The 22917-nt window shown below is 40.6% G+C and overlaps 1 protein-coding gene and 1 long non-coding RNA gene across 2 annotated transcripts in view; both read left to right on the forward strand.

Annotated features, from left to right (window-relative positions):
- Positions 1-2831: 2831 nt before the first annotated feature.
- The window catches only part of EIF4B (eukaryotic translation initiation factor 4B), a 20900-nt gene continuing 814 nt past the window's right edge, over positions 2832-22917 (forward strand). The window contains exons 1-7 of the mRNA XM_081818967.1: positions 2832-2989; positions 10685-10822; positions 11887-12095; positions 15247-15363; positions 17427-17481; positions 17981-18115; positions 22753-22911. Coding sequence (XP_081675093.1) covers positions 2977-2989; positions 10685-10822; positions 11887-12095; positions 15247-15363; positions 17427-17481; positions 17981-18115; positions 22753-22911 — 826 coding nt within the window. The 5' untranslated portion in view covers positions 2832-2976. The remainder of the gene's footprint in view (positions 2990-10684; positions 10823-11886; positions 12096-15246; positions 15364-17426; positions 17482-17980; positions 18116-22752; positions 22912-22917) is intronic.
- LOC145721795 (uncharacterized) lies at positions 2996-6734 on the forward strand. Its single transcript, XR_014145707.1, has 2 exons — positions 2996-4522; positions 6560-6734. It is a non-coding gene; the product is annotated as an uncharacterized LOC145721795 (long non-coding RNA).

Here is a 22917-nt window from a genome sequence, read left to right on the forward strand (position 1 = left end):
TCCATCGTCTCTCATGGTTCGTCCACCCCTCCGATTTCCCCCGCTTCATTCTTCCCCTCCCGCTACCTTCTTCTTCTTCTTTTTTTTTTCTTAACATATATTGCATTATTTGTGACAAACAAAATCTTTAAGAAAATAATAGATTTACCTTAGAGGGCCATTGTGAGCACTAAATAAGCTAGTTTGTTAAGTGCTTGATATAACCCTGGGATATATTAGGTGCTTAGTAACTAAGTCTCTCCCTACCCCACATGTCCCTACCTCATCTAGCTTTTCTGTACACTTTCTGAAATCTGTCCCCAATGGCCAACATTTTTCTTTTAATTTTCAAATAACATTCCTTTTAATGATCCAAACCAGAAGAAATATGGAATCTCGAGCCTTACCCCAGTCCTACTGAATTGGAATCTAACTTTTAACAAATTCCCCAGGTGATAAGCAAATTCATCGAAACATAACAAGTACTGGATTAGTACATATCCCAACTCTAATATGGCCAAAACAGAGCCTATGTGCCTCTCCAAACCTGCCTCACCTCAGGCTTGGCCGTTTAAGTAAATGGTATCATCCAGGTGTTTATGCCAAAAACACGGAGTCATCTTTGATAGTTCCCTCTCCTGTGCCCTTCACATCTAACCAATCACCAAGTCTAATTCCAAGATATATCTGCATCTGTCTCTTTCCATCCCTACCCTCTCATCTAAGCCACCATCTTCTCTCACCAGGATTACAGCAGCTGGGCCAACTTATCCAGTACGTATATAGGAGGCACAGTGGCTGGGCTCCATCATAATTTCAGGGGCCCTCAAAAACATTTTAGTTTAAAATTATAATAAAAAACAAATGTTTAGGTCAAAAAATGTTTCCATGTATAATATTAATATATTGGCCAGCAGTCATAACGTAATTTTATAATTGATTCTGATGAATATTTACATAAATATACACTGATGTAACCACCACCTACATCAAGACACTAAGTAATCCTTTTCAAAATTTTACTTCAAGTCATGACATAGAATTCGTTATTTTATTGCATAAAAATAAAATCCTTCCATGTTTTCCCAATCCACTTGGAATAAAATCCAAACTCCTAAACATGGTTTACAAAGCCTCACACGATTCAACTCCTATCTCTCAAACTTCATCTTGTACCACTCTTCCTCCTCCCTCACCATATCCCAGCTACCAGCTTTTAAATTCATCAATTTGTCAAGGCGGTGCTGTCCTGGAGCTTATGACCCAGCTGTGCATCCTCTGCCTTCTCCTAAAGCTCTTCCTAAAGATGTTCACAGGACCGGCTATTTGTAATCCAGATCTGTTGTTCTTTTTTTTTTTTTTTTAAAGATTTTATTTATTTATTTGACAGAGAGAGACACAGCGAAAGAGAGGGAATACAAGCAGGGGGAGTGGGAGAGGGAGAAGCAGGCTTCCCGCTGAGCAGGGAGCCCGATGTGGGGCTCAATCCCAGGACCCTGGGATCATGACCTGAGCCGAAGGCAGACGCTTAACGACTGAGTCACCCAGGCGCCCCCTGTTGTTCTTTTTCTAAAGATTTTATTTATTTATTTGACCGAGAGAGGGAGGGAGGGAGGAAGAGAGAGGGGCAGCTTGCACAAGCAGGGGGAGTGGCAAGCAGAGGGAGAAGGAGAAGCGGACTCCGCACTGAGCAGGGAGCCTGATGCGCAGCTCCATCCCAGTACCCCAGGATCATGACCTGAGCCGAAGGCAGACGCTCAACTGACTGAGTGACCCTCCAGATGTGTTTAAATGTCACTTCCTCAGAGGCCTTCCCTGACCAGGCAGTCTAAAGTTGCATCCAATCATCTTTTAATCAAAACATCTTAATTACCTGCAGAGTGCTTATCATTTCTAATATTCATTCACTGCTTATTGTCTCTTTCCCTCACTGGACTATAAAGTCCTTTGGAGTTTTGTTTTCTGTTTTATCAAAAAAATGCCAATAACAGTGCCTGACACATGGTAGGCGCTCAATGAAAATTTTCATTAAGTAACATACTAATACAGTATATGATAATATATAATAAAATGTAGCATTAGGTAGAGGAAGCATGGATAACACTCGGCTGTGAAATCATAAGGGCCCGGATCTAACTGAAGGTAGTCGATAAAATGAAGGACTAATTGAGGTAAAAGTCCATGGCAATTAAGTGTTCGATATTTGTTACTTTCTTATTCTTCTAAACATAACCAATTAAAACCACCCTTAGGCAAGATATTGGGCTTGTTTTGCTTCAACAAAAATTGATTAAAAAAAAAAAAGCTCGGGGCGCCTGGATGGCTCAGTCGTTAAGCATCTGCCTTCGGCTCAGGTCATGATCCCAGGGTCCTGGGATCGAGCCCCACATTGGGCTCCCTGCTAGGCAGGAAGCCTGCTTTTCCCTCCCCCACTCCCCTTGTGTTCCCTCTCTCTGCTGTGTCTCTCTGTCAAATAAATAAATAAAATCTTTTTAAAAAAATTAAAAATTAAAAAAAACCTCAGTAAATTAACCATATATGTCTTCACACGTGAAAACCAAAAGAAAAGAAACTTAGAATCTTCCCTTTCATAAAGTCAATTATGGCACTCATTCCGGGTTCCAGCCCACTTCCATTCGGTCCCAGACAACTAGAACCAGCATGCCTAACCCCGCCCCTTCCGCTTACCCCACTGGCAGGAAGTCGGCAGATCGTGAAACCCGCCCCCTCGTCCGCGCGTAGCCCTTCGTAAAGCGTGAAGGATTTCGCGACAGCCCAGGCCCCACCCCTTTGGCCACATGTCGCGCAGGTCTTCCCGTCGGACGCCGCGCCACCTCCTCGCGCTGCTTTACGAACCTAGAGCAGCGCCGCCCCGCCTCCTGTCTCTCTCCTCACCTCCCCGCCCCCTCCCAGTTTCGCATCTCCTAGCCCGACGTCCCGCTATAATCACGTGATTGCCTCATCCGGGTCCTTTGCGTTCTCTCTCCCTCTCCCAACATGGCGGCCTCAGGTGAGTGAGCGGCCGAGCGCGGCCAAGGACCAGGCTCATTAGCCACTCTCCGAGCCTGATCCACTGATTCCCTGGAGTCGGGGAGCGGGCGGCCCCGCTTTCCTTCGGACTTTGGGGCTGCGGCAGGCTGGCGGCTTGGCCATGTTAGGTTATCGCCTCGGGATGTTTGGGGGGAGGGGAAGGACACCTTCCCCTCCCCCTCACACCCTTTTCACCCCGTCAGCGCGAGGTTGGAGCGGGGAGTAATGATGGACTCTGGCTTCAGTTGGAGTGATGAGGAGCAGAAAGATCTCTGGGAGGCGTGAGGCCGTCTCATAGACGTGAAGCACTGTACCCGCGTGGAGGAAGGAAGGAGGCGGTTGGCGCGCGGACGGGTGCACAGTAGACTACGTCTCCCAGGCGCGAGGCCGTTGTGGTCGGGAGTGGGGGCAGGGGAATGAAGAGGGGGGGCAGTTAGAACACGAGCGCGAGTCGGTGGAGGGGCGGGGGAAGGCAACGACGCGCGTGCGCGGTAGGAGAGACGAGGGTAGCGGAGACCGGCGCGCCTTAAAAGCACGCGCGAGGGCCCAGATGGGAAGGTTTTACGCGCATGTGGTGCTTTCCCTTATGTCCTTCCACTTTCTGTTTTTCCCGTTTTAGAGTGTGGCCCGGTCCATATATTTTTCCAAGTGTAAATGTGATAGGTTTGGAGGTTGAAGCTACTGGAGTTAGGTGGGGGTGGGGAACCCAGTGTGGTGCGCCCACGTGTTGAAGGAGAGAAAGCAAGGGTGGAGACCTAGGTTTCTTCTAGGTTTTTTTTCTTGTTCAGTCAGTACCTATTTACTGACCGCAGACTAAGCTAGGCATGGTTCTAGGTGTCGGGGATGGATAAAGTGGTGAACAAGATCAGAACCCTTGACAGCTTCCATTTTGGTTTATTTTGATAGCTCCGATAGTAGAGTTAGGTTTTTCCTTTTTTTTTTTTTCTTTTAAGAGAACTGCACAACTGGGGAGTGCTTTTGAAATAATATTGGTGGATAGAGTTGAGGTTTTTTTAGACGACTTTGGAGTAGGGAATATCGGTGACGTACAGTCAGCTTGCATTTCTCAAGGACTTGGCAGTGGGCTTTGGAACATTTTCAGCATTCATTTATTTTAGTTTGGGGGATGATAGTTTCTCTGTCATGATCACGCATTCTGCAAAACAGTGCTTGAACCCTTGCTATCTCTGGACACTCATTTCTCACCAAGAATTTATTTCCTCTGTTACGTAAGAGACTAAGAATTATGTATGTTTTTGGAAAACGTTGAAGGAATTGAGGTGCATTTTAACATAATACCTTTCATTGGTGTAGCACTTGACAGTTGACCCGGCTCTTGTGTGTATGTTGTCTCATTTGATCCTTTTTGAGATAATGTAGGCAGATAGTGGTATCTCCCAGATGAGAAAGATGAAATTATTTTTTTCAAGGTCACATGGCTGCAGGTAGCAGAGCAAGGTCGAAATCTTTGAGACTCCTGACTGCTCTCCATTATCAACTTGGAAATAACAAGGTTGGCTTCCATGTTCTGATCTTGTCCACCATTTTATCCATCCCCGACAGCTAGAACCATGCCTCGCTTAGTTATCATATGTTGGGGATCTACCCAAAAACTTCATCTGAATTAGAGTACTTATTTGGGCTAGAGTTGCCATCTTGATGGCTTAGTGCCATAATTGAGCAAAAAGCCTGTATTCCCTTTTCAGTATAACTTGTGGCATTTTAAGGGTGGAAGACACTTTGGCAGTCTGTGCCCTTCATTTTACAGAATTGAGTGAAATCTGGACTGGTTAAAGGGATTTGCTTGATGTTCCCTTCTGTTCTTCCACATTTACTCTACCCCCTTTGAACCCCTAATCTCTTTTCTTTAATTTGGTTCCATAAATCTTTTTAGCTTTGTGTAGTATATGTAAGGGACACTGATAGTATCAGAGTACAGGGTTACATCTGACAGTCTGCCCTTGAGGAATTTGGGATTTATCAAACTTGTTTTCCCACTTTAAATCTTTTCCGATCTCATTGTTTTTGTTGAGTGGCCAATATTCCCAGATACGGCTTTGTTAATGAGACTATAAAATTCTTGGTATATTTTCAGTATACTTCATGATGATGCCCAGTGTCTTGTTGAAAGTAGATCTTATATTTTCTCAGTGAAAATACATGATAGAACTTAACAGCCCTCTTGTAAATGAGACCGAAAAATTCTTTGCAGCAATATCAGTATCCAGTTGACCCATTACTGACTTTCAAGATCTGAAAGTGTCCCAGAGCAGACTATTGAACTGCTCTCCTTACTTACAGGGAATCAGATGTGTTTGATATAGGTTAACATTTTTTGAGACAAATGCTTTCAAATTGGAAATAGTGCTTGTATGCACAGAAAGCCTTTCATTTGCATAGCACTTCAAGATGTCATATGTGGCATCTTGTTTAATTATTTTCATAGGGAGAGGACAGTATCCAGTAGTTGTTTTCATACAGTGCTGGTCCTTATAGTTTAAAAATAGTTTAAAATAGTTTCATTATATGCTGTTCACATACAGGTTTCCCCTGCTATCCAAAAGTAGAACATTTTGTAAGCTGAAATGGCATAAAGCAAAGAAGCAATGACCATTAGCTTATAGGGAAATTTTTGGGAGCATTCCCAGACCTCAAAAATAACCTCTCTGGCTTTTCTAATACCTTAGGGCATATCTTGCTAACAAAATAAATCAAGATAAAGTACAGATGCTCACAGGCACAGTTCAAAACTATATGGTGGCTTGATGCTGAGTATAGTTCTTGGGGAATGAGCTTGGACGTGCCACTCAGTTAGAATTGTGTCTGCCTCTGTGATGGCTCACTGCAAAACAAATGCCTAACACTGTTTTCACTTTTTTCTTTTTTTTGTAAGAGCAAAGAGTCTCTCTGGATTTCTTTTGGTTAGGGGAAACAAGTAATAATGTAAGTCTTTCATAAAGGCAAAGTGGCATAGTGCAGCCTTTTGAAAAGCAAGGTTTACCTACATTACTATTTTTAAATTCCATCCTCTAGCATATGTTTGTTACTCTGGGAGTAGGGTACCCCGATTCAGAAGGCGAAGACAAACTGAAAATTCAAATACAGATACAAGGAGAGCGTCAAAGTAAAACATAGTGTTTCTAAGTAATGTGGTTGTTAAAATATATTTTTTTTTAGGGACACCTGGGTGGCTCAGTTAAGCACCTGACTCTTGGTTTCGGCTCAGGTCTTGATCTCAGGGTCACGAGAGCACTGCGTCTGCTTGAGATTCCCCCCGTCCCTCCCCCTGCTCGCTCACATGGGCACACACACTCTCTAAAATAAAAATAAAATCTTTGAAACATACATACTTTTAAACAGCTTTAAGGTCTAATTCACATACCATTTGTGTTTGGCTTGACAATATACCCTACCACTTTGTATTCGTCTCAAAACATCCTGGAATGTATTCACTTTTCATGAGGGTGGGGGAAAGAATTAACTTCAGAGTATTGTTTTTAAAAACCAAGTGCATATTTCTTGTCTTTCTTTCTTTTTTTTTTTTTTTAAGATTTTATTTATTTGACAGAGCACAAGCAGGGGAAGCAAGAGGGAGAGGGAGAAGCAGGCTCCCCGCTGAGCAGGGAGCCCATCATGGGGCCTGGGATCACCACCTGAGCCGAAGAAAGACGCTTAACCGACTGAGCCACCCAGGCACCCCCCCAAGTGCATATTTCTAATTATGTGTATGTACACTTACAAGTACACACACCAAAGTCAATTTGAATTTTTATAGCTCTTCTCTTACAGAGAAGCTCCAAGTACTTTGTGTAGTGGTCAGCATGATGTGTATTGGGCACTTGCTTTATATTTTTTACGTAAATGACCAAATTGAGTGGAAAAAGGTAAGGGGAAGGCAACATGGCCTTTCCCTCCAGTTGTGTCAGTTTGAAGAAGTTGGGTCATGGAACTGAACTGGTGGGTCGAGGTGGTGGAGCATATGCTGACTTGGTTTTTATTCTCTACTGTAGTACAGTAAAAGTGAGGCCTGTCAACATCATGATATTGCATTGTATGAAATCTCATGGCTTGGCTCTAAAGAGCAGCGTAATTAGTCTAGTTCTAGGCACTCTGGTATAGGTAGACTCATTGCATTTGTACAGTATTGTTTCTTTAAGGAAACATCTGTTGATCATTAAATCATTTTTAATTCTGGAGAATCTGGCAGGATTCACTTCCCAGAAAGAAACACCTTGCCCCGTTAGAAGTCATTTCTTCCACCACCACCCCCCCCCATCTGTTTTCTTCGTATTTACCTATTCTGAGCATTTCATATAAACGAAATCATATAATATGTGGACTTTTGTTACTAGCTTCTTTCATTTAGCATTTAGGGGCTAGCATCGCCTTTTGTTTGTCCTTTTATTTATTGATATGAAACCACTTCACCAGTGGTTCTCAACCATGAGACAATTTTGTATCACTCACAGAGGAGTCATTTACAGTGTCTGAAGGCATTTTTGGTTGTCACAGCAGGGTGGAGGTTTTGGTACTGGCTGGAGATACTGTTAAACATCCTACAGTGCACAGGACAGCCCACCACAACAAAGAAATACCCAGTCTAAAATGTCATTGGTGCAGAAGTTGAGAAACTAAATAAGGGTTAAGCTGGTATTAGTTGTAGGAAACCCTGTTTATTAAGGACACAGGTGTTTTGTCTCTTGTTTAAGGACTTTTGTAGACTTAAAAGTTTTTGAAAATGCTATCTTTTGAGCTCTTATTTAACCTATATGAGTATATAAAGAGCTTCACAAGTACCTCGTACTTGTTCAGTAAATTGCAGGGAGTAATTAAGGCAGACAGAATTTAAAATTTCTGGGATGTGTGTGCGTTTTCCCTTAGTGCATATGGATTTGGCCTTAAATAATTGAGACACTTCTTGTTTGTTACATGAAGTGGTTGGTTTAACTTTTTAACCAATTCACATCAGATTTAAAGAAAATTAAGAGTTGGACCAGTTTGATCGTGTGGCAAGGGATTGATAAACCTGGAACATTAAACGATGCTTTACTTAATCCAGAGAAGACTGTTGAAATCCTAAACATGTAATGGGCCTAATACTAGAGTAGCAAAGGGCGTAGAGGATTTAGATAACATTGTTTCTCAGTTATTCGAGTAAAATAGAGTGGAACAAACACTGGCACCCACTTTAGTTTACTGATTTTACTTTCTAAAGGGCCAGTTAGTTCTTTTAAATCTGTTTATATTTGTACTAAATGATTGCTGCTGCTAGATTTAAAGAAACATAAGTTACAGATCTTGTGAAAGAATTTTAGCTTGTTTTTAAATGAAGACCAACCATCATCAGTGATTTCTCAGCCAAAGGTTTTTGGAGGGGAGGGCAACAGAATCAGGAGAAAGGGAGATACATGATTTAAAAAGACATTCTGAGCCAAACAGTGCTTTAGTTTTTGTTTTGTTTTAGTTATGATGTTTAGTTTATTATTTTGAAATTTCCAATAACATTAAAGGAGAGGAAGATTTGTTGGTCAAGAGTCAAGGGTTTTAAAAAAAAAAAAAAAGTCAAGGGATAAAAGTTGAGAAACCCTGATCTAGAAAGTTGGTATAAGCCAGAATCAGACCAAAGACCGGTTAATTCCAGATTCTGCTCTTTTAGTATTAGATACATATATAGGACGAAGGGGCAGGGATGCTTTAATCAAATTATTTTTATGTTGAACTTGACCTCATTGTATGGACTCGCCATCAGTTCTATTTTTATTTCCCCAGTAACTAGACAGATCAATAATTGGGTATTAGCTGATGATACTAGGTTAAGCCCCATGAGGGTAAGGATCTCTAGCTAGCATCATATTAGTCCCCAGCACTTTGAATTAGAGGATGTGGAAAAGATGAAAATAAACCTGTACATTGTGAGCATTCCACCTCAGAGGCAGGCTTTATGTCTTACTCACATTTGCTTAGTAAATTTCTTCTCCTAGGCCTTTGCATATAAGCTAGGGGCAATATCGATGCTATAGGACCCAACCTCTGCATAACTGCTTTCTTTCAAAGCATAGAATAGATCCAAAATATAATCTGGTTAATCAGAAGTGATGCTTTTAGAGCAGGACTGGTAATAAGTCACTTGACAGAATCATGGAAACCACATTCAACACCGTCTTTTCTCCATATTATTGCAGCCACGTTCATCTGGTTAGCTCATTGAGACCATAATGCTTCAGGTTCTTAGTGTGTCCAGAAGGCTGTTCATAACACTCATAGCAAACAGGTCATCTTTATTTCCTGAAAGTTGGGTGTTTTGTTGTTTGTTTAAGGTGGGGGAGACAGAGGGAAAGAGAGAATACCTGCCGAGTGCGGAGCCCAGAGATGAGGGGGCTCAATCCCACCACCCTGAGATCACAACCTGAGCAGAAATCAGGAGTTGGCCACTTAACGGACTGAGCCACCCAGGCTCCTCCTGAAAGTTGGATTTTAAAAGAAAGGGTCCTGGTGAGAGAGCAGCCTTCAGTTAAACAAATGGTTGCATCATGTTACAAATTCTTAGTCTTCCTGGGTTGAAAATTAGATGAGAATTGGAACATGGAGGAGGAACTCACGATTATAAAAGCCACAAAACTGGTCTTTGTTACAACAAAGCTGCTTGCTTTTTTCTTATCCTGTAGGGGCTGCTCTCAGGAGCCAGTTTTAGAACTTGAGTTAGTCCTTTCAGCTCTTCTGCAGTAGCTGCTGACTGATGCGATCTCAGAAAAAGTCCTGAGAACTAGATAGTTAAAGAGCCAAGGTCAGTCCACTAAACAGAGCCATTTGGAAATTTGTAAAGATGTCATAACCGCAGAAAACATTAGAATGTGTTGGTTCTTAGGGGTTTTTTATATTTTTCCTTCAGTACCCTATCTCGTCTTCATATGTGGTGTTTAGGGAAGGAGAGAATTTTTTTTTTCCTAGAGGGCAAGGAGAGCCAACTCTGTGTAGAGTCTTAGTGTGTGAACACATTCAAATGACAGTAACCAGTTTACTGTGGTTATGATACCCCCCCTTCTCCCATAGAACTAATAACAAGCTTCTTAGAGGTTGGGGCTCCTGTGGGAAGAGCCCTAGATTTGGTATCCAAAACCCTGGGTTTAATTCTAGCTCTGCTATCTAATATCTCTGTAACTGTAGGATAGTCATTTAACCTCTCTGAGACTTAAGTTTTCTTTTCTGTAAATTGATAGTAACGATTCCTACCTCATGTGGTTATTTTACAAGTATCAAACAATCCTCATAAATGCCAAAAAGAATATGTTATTAGGGGTAGGAGTTTTGTTTTAGTTCTTTGTATACCAGGAGCAATGGATATAGTCACCTGTCTTAAAAACAAGTAGTTACTAAATTAAAAAATTCCCAATGATACATGATTGAATATAGTAGGAAAAAAGTTGACCCCACCCCAGTCTTAATGTTGAAACTCTTTCTAGACCTTTTCCCATACATAAGCAGTTTATTTTGTCAGTTTTCATTGGGTTTTCTTGCTGTGCCAATATATTGTACTTTGTCCCTATTTACATCTGTGTAGTATACCATCGTATCCTTTGGTGGCCCTTTATGTTGCTTTCTTTAACAGTAGTGCCCTGTACAACTCTCTAATACCTAAGGAATGATAAATAATCTTTCTTTTGCCTTTTTAAAACAGCAAAAAAGAAGAATAAGAAGGGGAAAACTATCTCCCTAACAGACTTCCTGGCTGAGGATGGAGGGACTGGGGGAGGAAGCACCTATGTTCCCAAACCAGTCAGCTGGGCTGATGAAACAGATGACCTGGAAGGAGATGGTAATTTTTTTTCCCCATCATGCTTGGAGTTTTCATTCTCTTTGAGGCCAAACCCATTCCATAGTAATGGTTCACACTTGTAATCTGAAAGGAACTTACTCATTTTATAGAACCCTAAGTCTTATATTTGTGTATTTCATAGAATTTTAGGTTTAGGTTGTAAGAGTTTATGATTAGGGACTGAAGGGGTGATTCAGGAGAGCTTAGTACTAATTCTGTCTCTTTTGTTAACAGACTTTTCTCAAGGTATTAATTTAATCCTCATTTTCATTTCAAAAGTTGAGGACTAGATTACCAAAATTCTATGATGTCCTGATGTTACAATGTAATCTATAAGCTGTTTATATTCAGAATCAAGAGAATAATTTGTTCCGGGAGCTATTTTTATGAAGTCATGGAAAAACAAAACTGGTCTGAGGAATGGGACAGAATTGAGTTGTGTTGATTTTGTTTCATTTTTAAGAGGAGAATAAACCATGAAGAAAACACTTTGTCCACCCAAAAAGTTAGGAATATGAGAGTTGTCAACAATGTTTAAATAGATTTGGACTGAGGGTTCGAGTCCTGCCTCTACTAGGATTATCATCTACTCTTCTGCCATCTTTGTGATCTTAGGCAAGTTATTGAATCTTCTGAAATCTGAGTTTCCGTTTCCGTAGAATGGGAACAACCTCACAGCGTTATTAAAAAGATAAGATGGGATATAATGAATATAAAATGCCTGGCTCATCATAACATTCAATAAACAGTTGATACTTTCTTTTTCTTTGATGCATAAGGAATAAGAGTTACTATACTGTTAACAAAAGCCTGGGCCTTTAAAGGCCTTAAAATACTTAGAAACCAAGAGACAGTGAATACTGAGTCTTTTTGCAGTGCTAACCTGATTCTGACATTTCAGAAGCACTGTCTCTTTGTAAAGTGCCCTTATTTAAGTGCCTTTTTATCTGTTTCTTTCCTGACATAACTTATTTAATCCTTGGCACTTAGCATGAGTCCACTTATTCTACAACAGCAGTAAGGGAAGTTTGCTGTAATTCCTTCTGTTCGCTTTCCTATCCTAGTTTCAACCACTTGGCACAGTAATGATGACGACGTGTACAGGGCACCTCCAATTGACCGTTCTATCCTGCCCACTGCTCCACGGGCTGCTCGGGAACCCAATATTGACCGGAGCCGTCTTCCGAAATCGCCACCCTATACTGCTTTTCTAGGGAACCTGCCCTATGATGTGACAGAAGAATCCATTAAGGAATTCTTTAGAGGATTAAATGTAAGTGTAAAGGTTTAAGGCAATTAACTCGATATGGAGAGTAGCGTATTGGTTGTGACTGACTATCCCTGAATTCGTAAGCTGGGAAAGATTCTCAGATTGTGTCTAGACTTGGAAGAAATGGGTATATAATTGATTAAGTGGCATTTAGGCCCTTTGAGAATGTTCTCGTCCCACACCAATCAGATGGTCTTATTTTTATTTACTTAGTTATTTTTTAAGATTTTACCTATTTATTTGTCAGAGCACACAAGCAGGGCGAGCGGCAGGCAGAGGGAGAAACAGTCTCCCCAGTGAGCAGGGAGCCCGACTCGGGACTCCTCACTGGACCCTCGGATCACAACCCAAGCTGAAGGCAGACTTAACCAACTGAGCCACCCAGGTGTCCCACCAATCCGATAGTCTTAACGCTGTATTGATGCAGAAAGAATCTCTCAAAAACCTATACCTCTTCTCATTAAGAATCTTAAAAGTGATATTCCCGGGAGCACCTGCCTGGCTCAGTCAGTGGAGCATGCGACTCTTGATCTCGGGGTCATGAATTTGAGCCCTACATTGGGCATATAGATTACTCAAAAAAAAAAAAAACAAAACACCCAGTTAGGTTGTAAGGCAGAAAGTTTCTCTGAACTCAGTCTGTTAATGACACTCAGGCTTATATCAAAATCACTTTTTAATTTTATATCTGAATACCTTTAACTGGAAGATGTATAATTTATATTAACAAGAGTGTGCTAAAATTTATTAAAGGTTCTGTGAGCCTGGTGCCACATATAGTGGAATTCAGTGTTTATAGGCATGCTTAAAAAGCTTAAGGGAGGGGCACCTGGGTGGCTCAGTCGTTAAGCAAGCCTGCTTCTCCCCCTGCCTGCTGCTCCCCCTACTTGTGCTTGCTGTCTGTCAAATAAATAAAACCTTTAAAAAAAATAAAAATATTTAGGACGCTGGCTGGTTCAGTAGGGCATGCGACTCTTGATCTCAGAATTGTAAGTTTGATCCCCACATTGGGGGGTAGAGATTATTTAAAAAATAAAATCTTTTTTAAGATTTTATTTATTTATTTGACAGAGAGCGAGAGAGGGAACACAAGCAGGGGGAGTGGGAGAGGGAGAAGCAGGCTTCGCGCGGAGCAGGGAGCCTGATGCGGGGCTCGATCCCAGGACCCTGGGATCATGACCTGAGCCGAAGGCAGACGCTTAACGACTGAGCCACCCAGGCGCCCCAAAAAATAAAATCTTTAAAGAAAGAAAGATACTAGGACTTTTTTTTTTTTTAAGATTTTATTTATTTATTTGAGAGAGAGAGAGAGCATGAGGCGGGGAGGGTCAGAGGGAGAAGCAGACTCCCCGTTGAGCAAGGAGCCCGACGCGGGACTCGATCCCAGGACTCCAGGATCATGACCTGAGCCGAAGACAGTCGCTTAACCAACTGAGCCACCCAGGCGCCCAAAAGATACTAGGACTTAAAAAAATCAGAATGAGTCACAATTTCCAGTTCTGTTGGGTTTTTCTTCAGAATCTTTGCTAATGTGAACACATTAAAAAGTACCTTTCCTTGGGGGCGCCCAGCTGGCTCAGTCAGTAGAGTATGCGACTCTTGATCTCAGGGTGATGAGTTTGAGCACCACATTGGGGGTAGAGTTCACCTTTTTTTTTCCCCCCTCTCTTTAAAAAAGTGTGTTTCCTTTAAAGATCTGCTGTCTCCTTCATTCTTACTTTTGTTTTTTGACTTCCTTCCTAGATCCTGTTCTCTGCACTGGGCCACCAACTTCTATGGGTGGCTTTTCTGGTGTTGTTAAAATCTTTAGGAAAAAAAAAAAGTCACATGCTCTACGACTGAGCGAGCCAGGCACCCCACGATGTGATTATTTTTTGAAAGCCACCTATAAATCTCCTCTCTGTACAAATATGTAGTACAACTAGAAGGCTGACCTGTTTTTGATTTCACTTTCTTGGCCTCTTCTGTAGAGTGTTGAATAACCTCGGGCCCATTCAGGCTTTTCACTGTTAATGCTCTAGATTTGGTCTGGAACTACTTCTCCCTTTCATATTTTCTTCTATATTCAAGAGGTGAGTTAAACTAGAATTTAAAAGAGGCTATAAGAAAATCTATATCTCAGGAGCCAGAGTTAAAGTATCAAATCAGTGCTGCAGAAGAATGTAACTTGAATACATACAAAATACTGAAGAAATGAAGTAAAAGGGTAAGAAAACATATGGAAGCCATCAAAAAGGTGGCCAGAAAATAGTTAAAAGTATATGGAAATGGTTCTAAGATTGGAAGTGAAGAGTATATACCCTGTTACAAATAATAAATACAGTTTAGTGCCAGGGAAAGTTTTTTATGAAACTTGAAAGGAAGGAATCCTGCAAACCTACAATTAGAGAACACAAGGTAATCTCAAAACCAGATTAATGTAAATTTTTTCTGTACTTTAAGAGTACAAAATTCAGCAGTTCGCCATCTTAGAATTCAACAGAGGAGGTCAATGTGACAGGGGTTTACAATCCAGTGTTTGATTCAGCCAGGCTATTGTTAATATATGAAAATAGTAACATTTCTCAGGTAGGGTCTCCAGAAAGTACACTGCCTAGAAAACTGGCAAAAACTGAATTGAATTTCTGAAATAGAACTGGAAATATGTATTAAAACCAACTACAATATAGGCATAAAGAGATGACTAAACAGTTGATCTTTACTGAAAAACAACTAAAAACTAGACTTGTAGAATGAGGCAAAAGTCAGGGATGCAAGAACTACCCTGAACTCATGTGGTTTTTTTTTTTGTTTTTTGGGGTTTTTTAAGGGTTAAATTCATATTCAAACTGGAAAAGATTAATAGCATACAGTGAAGTCTCTCTTCTATCCCTTTGCACCAGTTTTCCTTCTGGAGGCAACCAGGTTCTTGTGGTTTGTTTTTTTTGTTTGTTTTAAGTAGGCTCTAGGCCCAGCATGGAGCCCATTGCGGGGCTTGAACTCACGACTCTGAGATAAGAGTCAGATGCTTTACCAGCTGAGCCACCCAGACACCCCAGTTCTTGTGTATTCTTCAGAGAAATTCACTGCATATGCACTGGTTGGGGAGGGGAGGTGGGGAAAGACAAATGAACAAGAACACTCAATAGGGAAATATGTTTCTTTACTCCTTCAGATCAGTGCAGTGCGTTTACCACGTGAACCCAGCAATCCAGAGAGGTTGAAAGGTTTTGGTTATGCTGAGTTTGAGGACCTGGATTCTTTGCTCAGTGCCCTGAGCCTCAACGAAGAGGTAAAGAAAAGAAAAGAAGGTGGGGACTCTGAGGGGTGGGAGCTAACCAGTCTTATGTTTATCAATATATTTTTGGTTGGGTCAGTAGCTATTTCAAAGATTGTCATATCTACAAAGAAAAGTACAGTGTAACACTTAACATTCAACATCTAGCAAGTCGCATTTTGCTTGAGCAAATTCAACAGGCTCCAATAACTCAGGGAAGTACTTAGGTGGAAAATAATGGAAGAAAGCCACCACAGCAAGACTTTAATAGAAGCTCTCCTTCATACTCTCATGGCTTTGCTTTTTAAAATAATCTGACCAGATCAAAGCAAATAGGAAAATGATGTTAATCAGTTTAATGTTAAAGGTATTATCTGGTTTTCAGGGAAGTTAATGGTGTTTCTGATCATTTTAAGAGAGTTTGGAAATGTTTTTCAGTTGGAAGTCATTTGTAATACATGTTCGTAGGAATCTCTTACAGGAAAATGACAATAAACATTCAGTGCTTCTGCTTTTTAATGTTGCCCATAGATGTTCTGTCCAGACACACTAGAGATTTAGTAGGGAGAGGAGATTGAGCTGTTAATACATGAGGGGGATATGACTATTAAATCTAACTATAATTAGTTATTTGAGTGATTTGTGCCATGCAGTGATCCTTAAGCTAGCCCAAGCAGGATATTTGAAGCATTTAGCTACCTGTTAGTAATGGAAGTTTCTAGTATAGGACCTGCTTTTGCTTTTTTTTGTTTTTTTTTTTTAACCTCTAGTGACTAAAACTAATTCTATCTGGGAAGGAAAGGGGCTCTTTTTTTCTCTTTTTAATTCCAGAACCCCTTTACTGTTTCTTGAGAAGGCAATTTCCAGTGCCATTTGTGCCATAATTCTATGGTCCAAATCTGCCATTTGACACAACTGAAATCAATATACCTCTTAAAATACTCCTCCTTTCTCATAATTGAGTACCACCATGATACTCTGAAGTAAATGTCAAAAATTAAATATATGAAAAGCTTAAAGTTGTTCCAAAGGTTTTTTCCTCAGATCATTTTTAAAAAGGTTTTATTAACCTGACTAATTTTTAACTTCTCAGTTTGGATAAAGGAAAGAATACCATACAGTTTTATTATCTGAAGTTTGCTGAATTATCTATTATGTAAAATGCTGTCATGGTCCAGACTTAGGAGTTACTTTGTTTCTAGAGATTTCATCATAGTGGTTCTTTGGTTTTTTTTGTTTTTTTAAGGATTTTATTTATTTGACAGAGACACAGCAAGAGAGGGAACACAAGCAAGGGGAGTGGGAGAGGGAGAAGCAGGCTTCCCGCTGAGCAGGGAGCCCGATGCGGGGCTCGATCCCAGGCCCTGGGATCATGACCTGAGCCGAAGGCAGACGCTTAACAACTGGGCCACCCAGGCACCCTCATCATAGTGGTTTTTGATGTAATTCTGGATGTTTTCAACTAAAATTCACTGTTATCCTTCTTCAGCTGTAGATTCTACTGTGCAATGAGGAAAAATCAGCAGTAGAATTAATTGGGTTCAAAGTGTAAATAATAATGTGGGAAAGGGAAGTCAGAGGGTGTCCTGGAGGAACTGATTTATCCAAAGGTAATTTTGAGTGAAAGAACTTGAGATAATAGAGACAATGCTTGCTGTACCTTTGCTATGCATAGTAGGGGCTCTGCAAATGTCTGAATGAATAATTGCTTTGGACCCAAATATGCCTTTTATTTAGCTAGTTGCCTGGGAATTATTTTCAATTTATTACACTTGATAAATTGCCTTTGATAGTTAAAAGGCTTATTTTGTGAAATAAAGCTTTATAAAACGGTAAGATAATTGATGTGCTGTTGATATAAACCCAACTTAAATTTGTCAATTCTAAGGGGTTATTTCAGTTTTCAAGTCTTTATAAAGGATTCTTTAGCCAACAAATTGGAGTGTTGGCTAGATTACAGTGTTTTTCCTTTATCTTCCTTCCCCCAGTGCTTCTGCTATGCCCAGACGTTCAAGGTCACTCATGGGATTTGTGCATAATGGGGCAAAAGGTTGGTTAATGTGGTCCTATGCTCTCAGTCTCTAGGTAACAGGAGAATTCGAGTGGACGTTGCTGATCAAGCACAGGATAAAGGTAAGAAAGCTGATAGAAATCTTCCTGTTTTGTTTTGGTCCTGGGATGACAAAGCAGAGGCACCCTTTCCCAGAAAATTTTAATAGAGGTAGGGAGCAGTAGGCCTGCCTGAAACTGGAGCACTGCTTCTCAACTAAGGATGATTTTGCCCCACTGGGGATGTTTGTCAATGTGTGGAGACATCTCGAGTTGTCAGAACTGGGGAGTGCTGCTGACCCCTACTGGGTAGAATCCTGTGGTTGATCATAGGATGTGCATAGGACAGCTCCCCACAGCAAAGAATTATCCACCCCAAAACATTAATAGTATTGAATTGGAGAAAACCTGATTGATCTAGATGAACATTAAATATGTAATAATAGATGAGGTGTCTCGAACAGCATAAGAAGGGCTTCATTCATTTATCCAGTATATCAGGGGAGGGGTCGGGGTGCGTGAGAAATAGCGGGCAGAAGTTTTTATGCGCTAACTTGTGGTTTTTAAATTTATATATCTATAGACAGGGATGATCGTTCTTTTGGCCGAGATAGAAATCGGGATTCTGACAAAACAGATACAGACTGGAGGGCCCGTCCTGCCACAGACAGCTTCGATGACTACCCACCGAGGAGAGGTGATGATAGCTTTGGAGACAGTAAGTTCATTTTTATCGAGTGAGTTTCTACTGTGTTCTGGGGACTGTTTTGTAATAGGATAAACATATGAATGTAAATGATCACATTAGCAGAAAGGGAGCAGTAGACCCAAAAAAATTTTATAATATCCGAAAGAATTGATAGATACAGAAGAACTTGATGAATTTATAATTTAAAAAAAAACAAAAAACCTTGCCAGACAAAGAGTAGGTGGGAGATTTCTCTCTCTCTTAAGAAACAGATGTTTAGGGGCACCTGGGTGGCTCAGTCAGTTAGCCATCAACTCTTGGTTTCAGCTCAGGTCATGATCTCAGGGTCATGAGATCCAGCCTTTTGCCAGGCTTTGCACTGGGCATGGAGCCTGTTTCAGATTGTCTCTCCCTCCCTTTGTGCCCCCCCCCCAAAATAATAAAATAGAAACACTTGTTGATAAAGAAAGCCAATGGATCTTATAAAGTAAGGAACTAACAAAAGTTCAGGAGGATTGCTGGGTTAAGAACATTATACAAAAATTGGTTGCATTGCTAGCAGCCAACAGTCGAAATGGAATTTTTTTTAACATACCTTTTAAAATAATAGAAAATTCATTCACTTCAAAAATAAAAATGTCTACCATGTGCCAGATATGTTCTGAGCTTGGGATATAGCAGTGAACAAAACAGACAAAAATTGTATCCTCATTGGACTTTCTTTATACTGGGGGAGAGAGATAGTGCTCAAATAAATCAACTATAATTTAGAGAAAGGAGAAGGGAAATAGAGAATGTCATGGGGTAAGAGTTGGGGTGAATCAACAACTTTTACATACACCACCTAAATCCAACAAAAGATAGGCAAAACTTTTATGGGGAGAATCAGGCAGCTTTATTGAAATCTATGAAGAAAGAACACTAATTCAGAAAAGAAAAGACAAAATAGTGATTTTTCCATATAATAAAATACAACATACACATACTGATCTGGATGAAATTCAAAATCTATAATGTTTAGGGGAAGAGGCAAAATTGTGTAAAAATTTGAAACTATTATACAGTGTTTAATATGTAGTTACAAAAATGTATATATGGTGATCTAACCACCTTCATGAGCTTGGGTAACGGTAGAGGGAGCCCTTTAGCTCCATTTGTAAACCTACTACTTTTAAATTTAAAAACTGAAGTAAACATGGCAAACTGTTCGCGTCCCCTAAAACCTAATAAGTGCAGATACAGAAGTCTGTTATAATTGCTTCTTTTTTTTTTTAAAGATTTTTATTTTTATTTATTTGACAGAGAGATAGCGAGAGAGGGAACACAAGCAGGGGGAGTGGGAGAGGGAGAAGCAGTCTTCCCGCCAAGCAGGGAGCCCGATGTGGGGCTCGATCCCAGAACCCTGGGATCATGACCTGAGCCGAAGGCAGACGCTTAACGACTGAGCCACCTAGGCGCCCCTGTTATAATTGCTTCTGTACTTTCCTGTGTGTTTGTAATATTTTATAAGTAAAAAGAAATAGAACAACCTCAATTCATAAGCGTTTTAATTTTGTGAGACACCTTGTGAGTTCTGTACCAAATAAAATTGAGGAAGCAACAAGAGATAGAATTCCTGTTTTTGTAAAGAATCCTCCCTAACCTAATACGATGTCAGAGAAGGGAGAAGGAATCAAGTTTATATCTGACTTTTCAATCAAGACTTTGTGACCAGGCAAAGCCTTGGGAAGAACTACCCGAGAGACCTACCTTTCATGTCAACATTTATACAAGAGGTTCTGTTGTTGACAAAGAAATGCTCTTGAAAGAAAAAGCAGTCAGACCAAGGGTCCTGTTTTGAATCAAGGGACATGACTATTTTCTCACTTGACCTTGAACTTAGGGTGGCGCATGGGTGGCTCAGTTGGTTGGGAGTCTGCCTTCCGCTCAGGTCATGATCCCAGGGTTCTGGGATGGAGCCCCATGTGGGGCTCTCTGCTCAGCATGGAGCCTGCTTCTCCCTCTCCTCCCTCTGTCGCTCTCCCTGCTTGTGCTCTCTCACTCTCTCTGTCAAATAAAATCTTTAAAAAAAAAAAAAAAAAAGGAAAGACAGAAACCTTGAACAAGTAAGACTAGGTGATGGCCCCAAGGTCAGCTCTGCCAAGTCTTTAGAGACTCAGGCTTTAGGCCCATAAAAGACTTAGGGGAGGGGGGGGGTAGTTATACTAAATGTTACCGTAAAATCTCAGCAAACATTTCTGTGTTTCCTGGCCATCTGTTTTGGTGAGGGCAAGCTTATTATTATTTTATTATTATCTAAGTAAAATTAAGTTATATAGTTCATCTGTCTCTCTAGAAATCAGATACATATTTCAAAATAAATACAAGGCTGATACTTGGTTTTTGAATTCTGTTTTAGATTCTCTCCTGTGTATAATTGTTTTACCAACATTAACCTGTCCTTTAACTTACAAATTTAAGCTAACAGAATGTAGACAAATGATACTGTTTCCAAAATAAAATCATTGTTTAAAAGGAAGTAGTCATAAAAATAAAGTCCTTGTTTGGTCTGCGTACATAAATTAATAAACTCAAAATGTTAAGTTGTTTTAATTGCTTGATTCATGTTTGGAAATTGAGGTTTTTCATGTAAAAATTGGGATTCCCAACTTTCTCAGAAAATTGGAAGATCTAGCAAGTTAGCCAAAGCTAAGTAGCCCCCACCTCCTTTTATAAATGCCTTACGCCATGTCGCTTCCCACCTGAGCTCTACAACATTCTTTTATACAAATTTCTGGCATTTCAGCACCTGTGATACTGATATTCACATGTGTGTAAAATACAGTTTTCAAGTGTCATGAACACATACAATCAATACATTCCTTGTTCCATTTTTAATGATTGTTTTGTATGGATGCCCCCTGATTTATTTAATCCATAGCTTGTGCACTCAGCAGTTTTAGTATTATAAACAACATTGCAGGGGCGCCTGGGTGGCTCAGTCAGTTAAGCATCTGCCTTTGGCTTAGGTCATGATCTCCTGGTCCTGGGATCGAGCCCCACATCGGGCTCCCTGCTCAGCAGGAAGTCTGCTTCTCCTTCTCCCGCTGCCCTCCACTTGTTTTCTCTCTCTCTCTCTCAAATAAATTTAAAACAAAATAAACAACATTGCAGTGAGCCTCCTTGTACATGTGTCTTTATAATATGTCCAGTTATTTTTTTTTTTTTTTAAGATTTTATTTATTTATTTGACAGAGAGAGAGACAGCGAGAGGGAACACAAGCAGGGGGAGTGGGAGAGGGAGAAGCAGGCTTCCCGCCGAGCAGGGAACCCGATGCGGGGCTCGATCCCAGAACCCTGGGATCATGACCTGAGCCGAAGGCAGACGCTTAATGACTGAGCCACCCAGGCGCCCCTGTCCAGTTATTTTCTCAGGTTAAATTCCTAGAAATTGAATTGTTGTCCCGGAGAGTATATGTGATTTTAAAGCTCTTAGTGTATAGTTCTGAAACAACTTTCAGAGTGGTTGTGCTATTTTAGACTCAGCAGCAGCAAAGGAATTGACTTATTCCCCTAAACTCTGCCAACACCAAAGGTATCTTATTTTAATCTTTGCCATTTTGGTGGTGGGAAATGTCCTATTAATTATAGTTTCTGTTCCTTAAATGATAGCCAGTTAATCCACTGTCCTATGTCATACATATTTTTCTCATTTGGTTTGCCTCTCAGATTTGAGGTTTGTGTGTTTTCTCATGCTAAACTTTTTTTTTTTTTAAGATTTTATTTATTTGACAGAGAGAGACAGCGAGAGAGGGAACACAAGCAGGGGAGTGGGAGAGGGAGAAGCAGGCTCCCTGCGGAGCAGGGAGCCCAGTGTGGGGCTTGATCCCAGGACCCTGAGATCATGACCTGAGCCGAAGGCAGCCGCTTAACTGACTGAGCCATCCAGGCACCCCCCATGCTAAACTTTTTAAGTAGTCTTTGGTTCTTTAGAACCAATCAAAAATACAGATTCCAATTATATTCTAGTGTATTTAAGTCTTTAATGCTGGAAATTCATTATGAGATATATAGAGATTTTTCTCTTTAACTGCTAAATTACTAGCTTGGCAACATTTATTTAATCATCAGAGAAAATATTTTGAATCAAACTAGTACCAAGGAAACTTAATTCAGTTCACATTTTTCCACTTTGGATTTAAAGTGTTTTGGGTTTGTTGTTTGGTTTTGGGGTTTTTTTTGTTTGTTTTTTTATTTATGTATCCAGAGAGAGCACAAGCAGGGGAAGCGGCAGGCAGAGGGGGAAGCAGGCTCCCCGCTGAGCAAGAAGCCTGATGCTGGACTCAATCCCAGGACCCTGGGATCATGAACTGAGCCGAAAACAGACGCTTAACCTACTGAGCCACCCAGGCACTCCATAAAGTGATTTACTTTTATAAAAACATAGCAGTTCGGCAGGGAGTCTGCTTCTCCCTCTGACCCTCCCCCCTCTCATGTGCTCTCTCTCATTCTCTCTCTCTCAAATAAATAAATTTAAAAAATAAATAAATAAATAAATAAATAAAATAAAAACATAGCAGTGACTGTAAACTCATGAAACCAAATTGACTTCATGAGCTATCAAGCTTCTTTCTATTAATGGTGTCAAAGAAAAGGGAGTGACATTACTTGGTCTGTTTTGTCTCTAGAGTATCGAGATCGTTATGATTCAGACCGATACCGTGATGGGTATCGGGACGGGTATCGTGATGGCCCACGCCGAGATATGGATCGATATGGGGGCCGGGATCGCTATGATGACCGAGGCAGCAGGGACTACGACAGAGGTTATTACAAAACACAACTAAGTGAAA

Source organism: Leptonychotes weddellii, chromosome 5 (genome assembly GCF_054177405.1).
Source record: "Leptonychotes weddellii isolate Sample4059 chromosome 5, ASM5417740v2, whole genome shotgun sequence".
In the NCBI taxonomy this organism is placed as follows: Eukaryota; Metazoa; Chordata; class Mammalia; order Carnivora; family Phocidae; genus Leptonychotes; species Leptonychotes weddellii.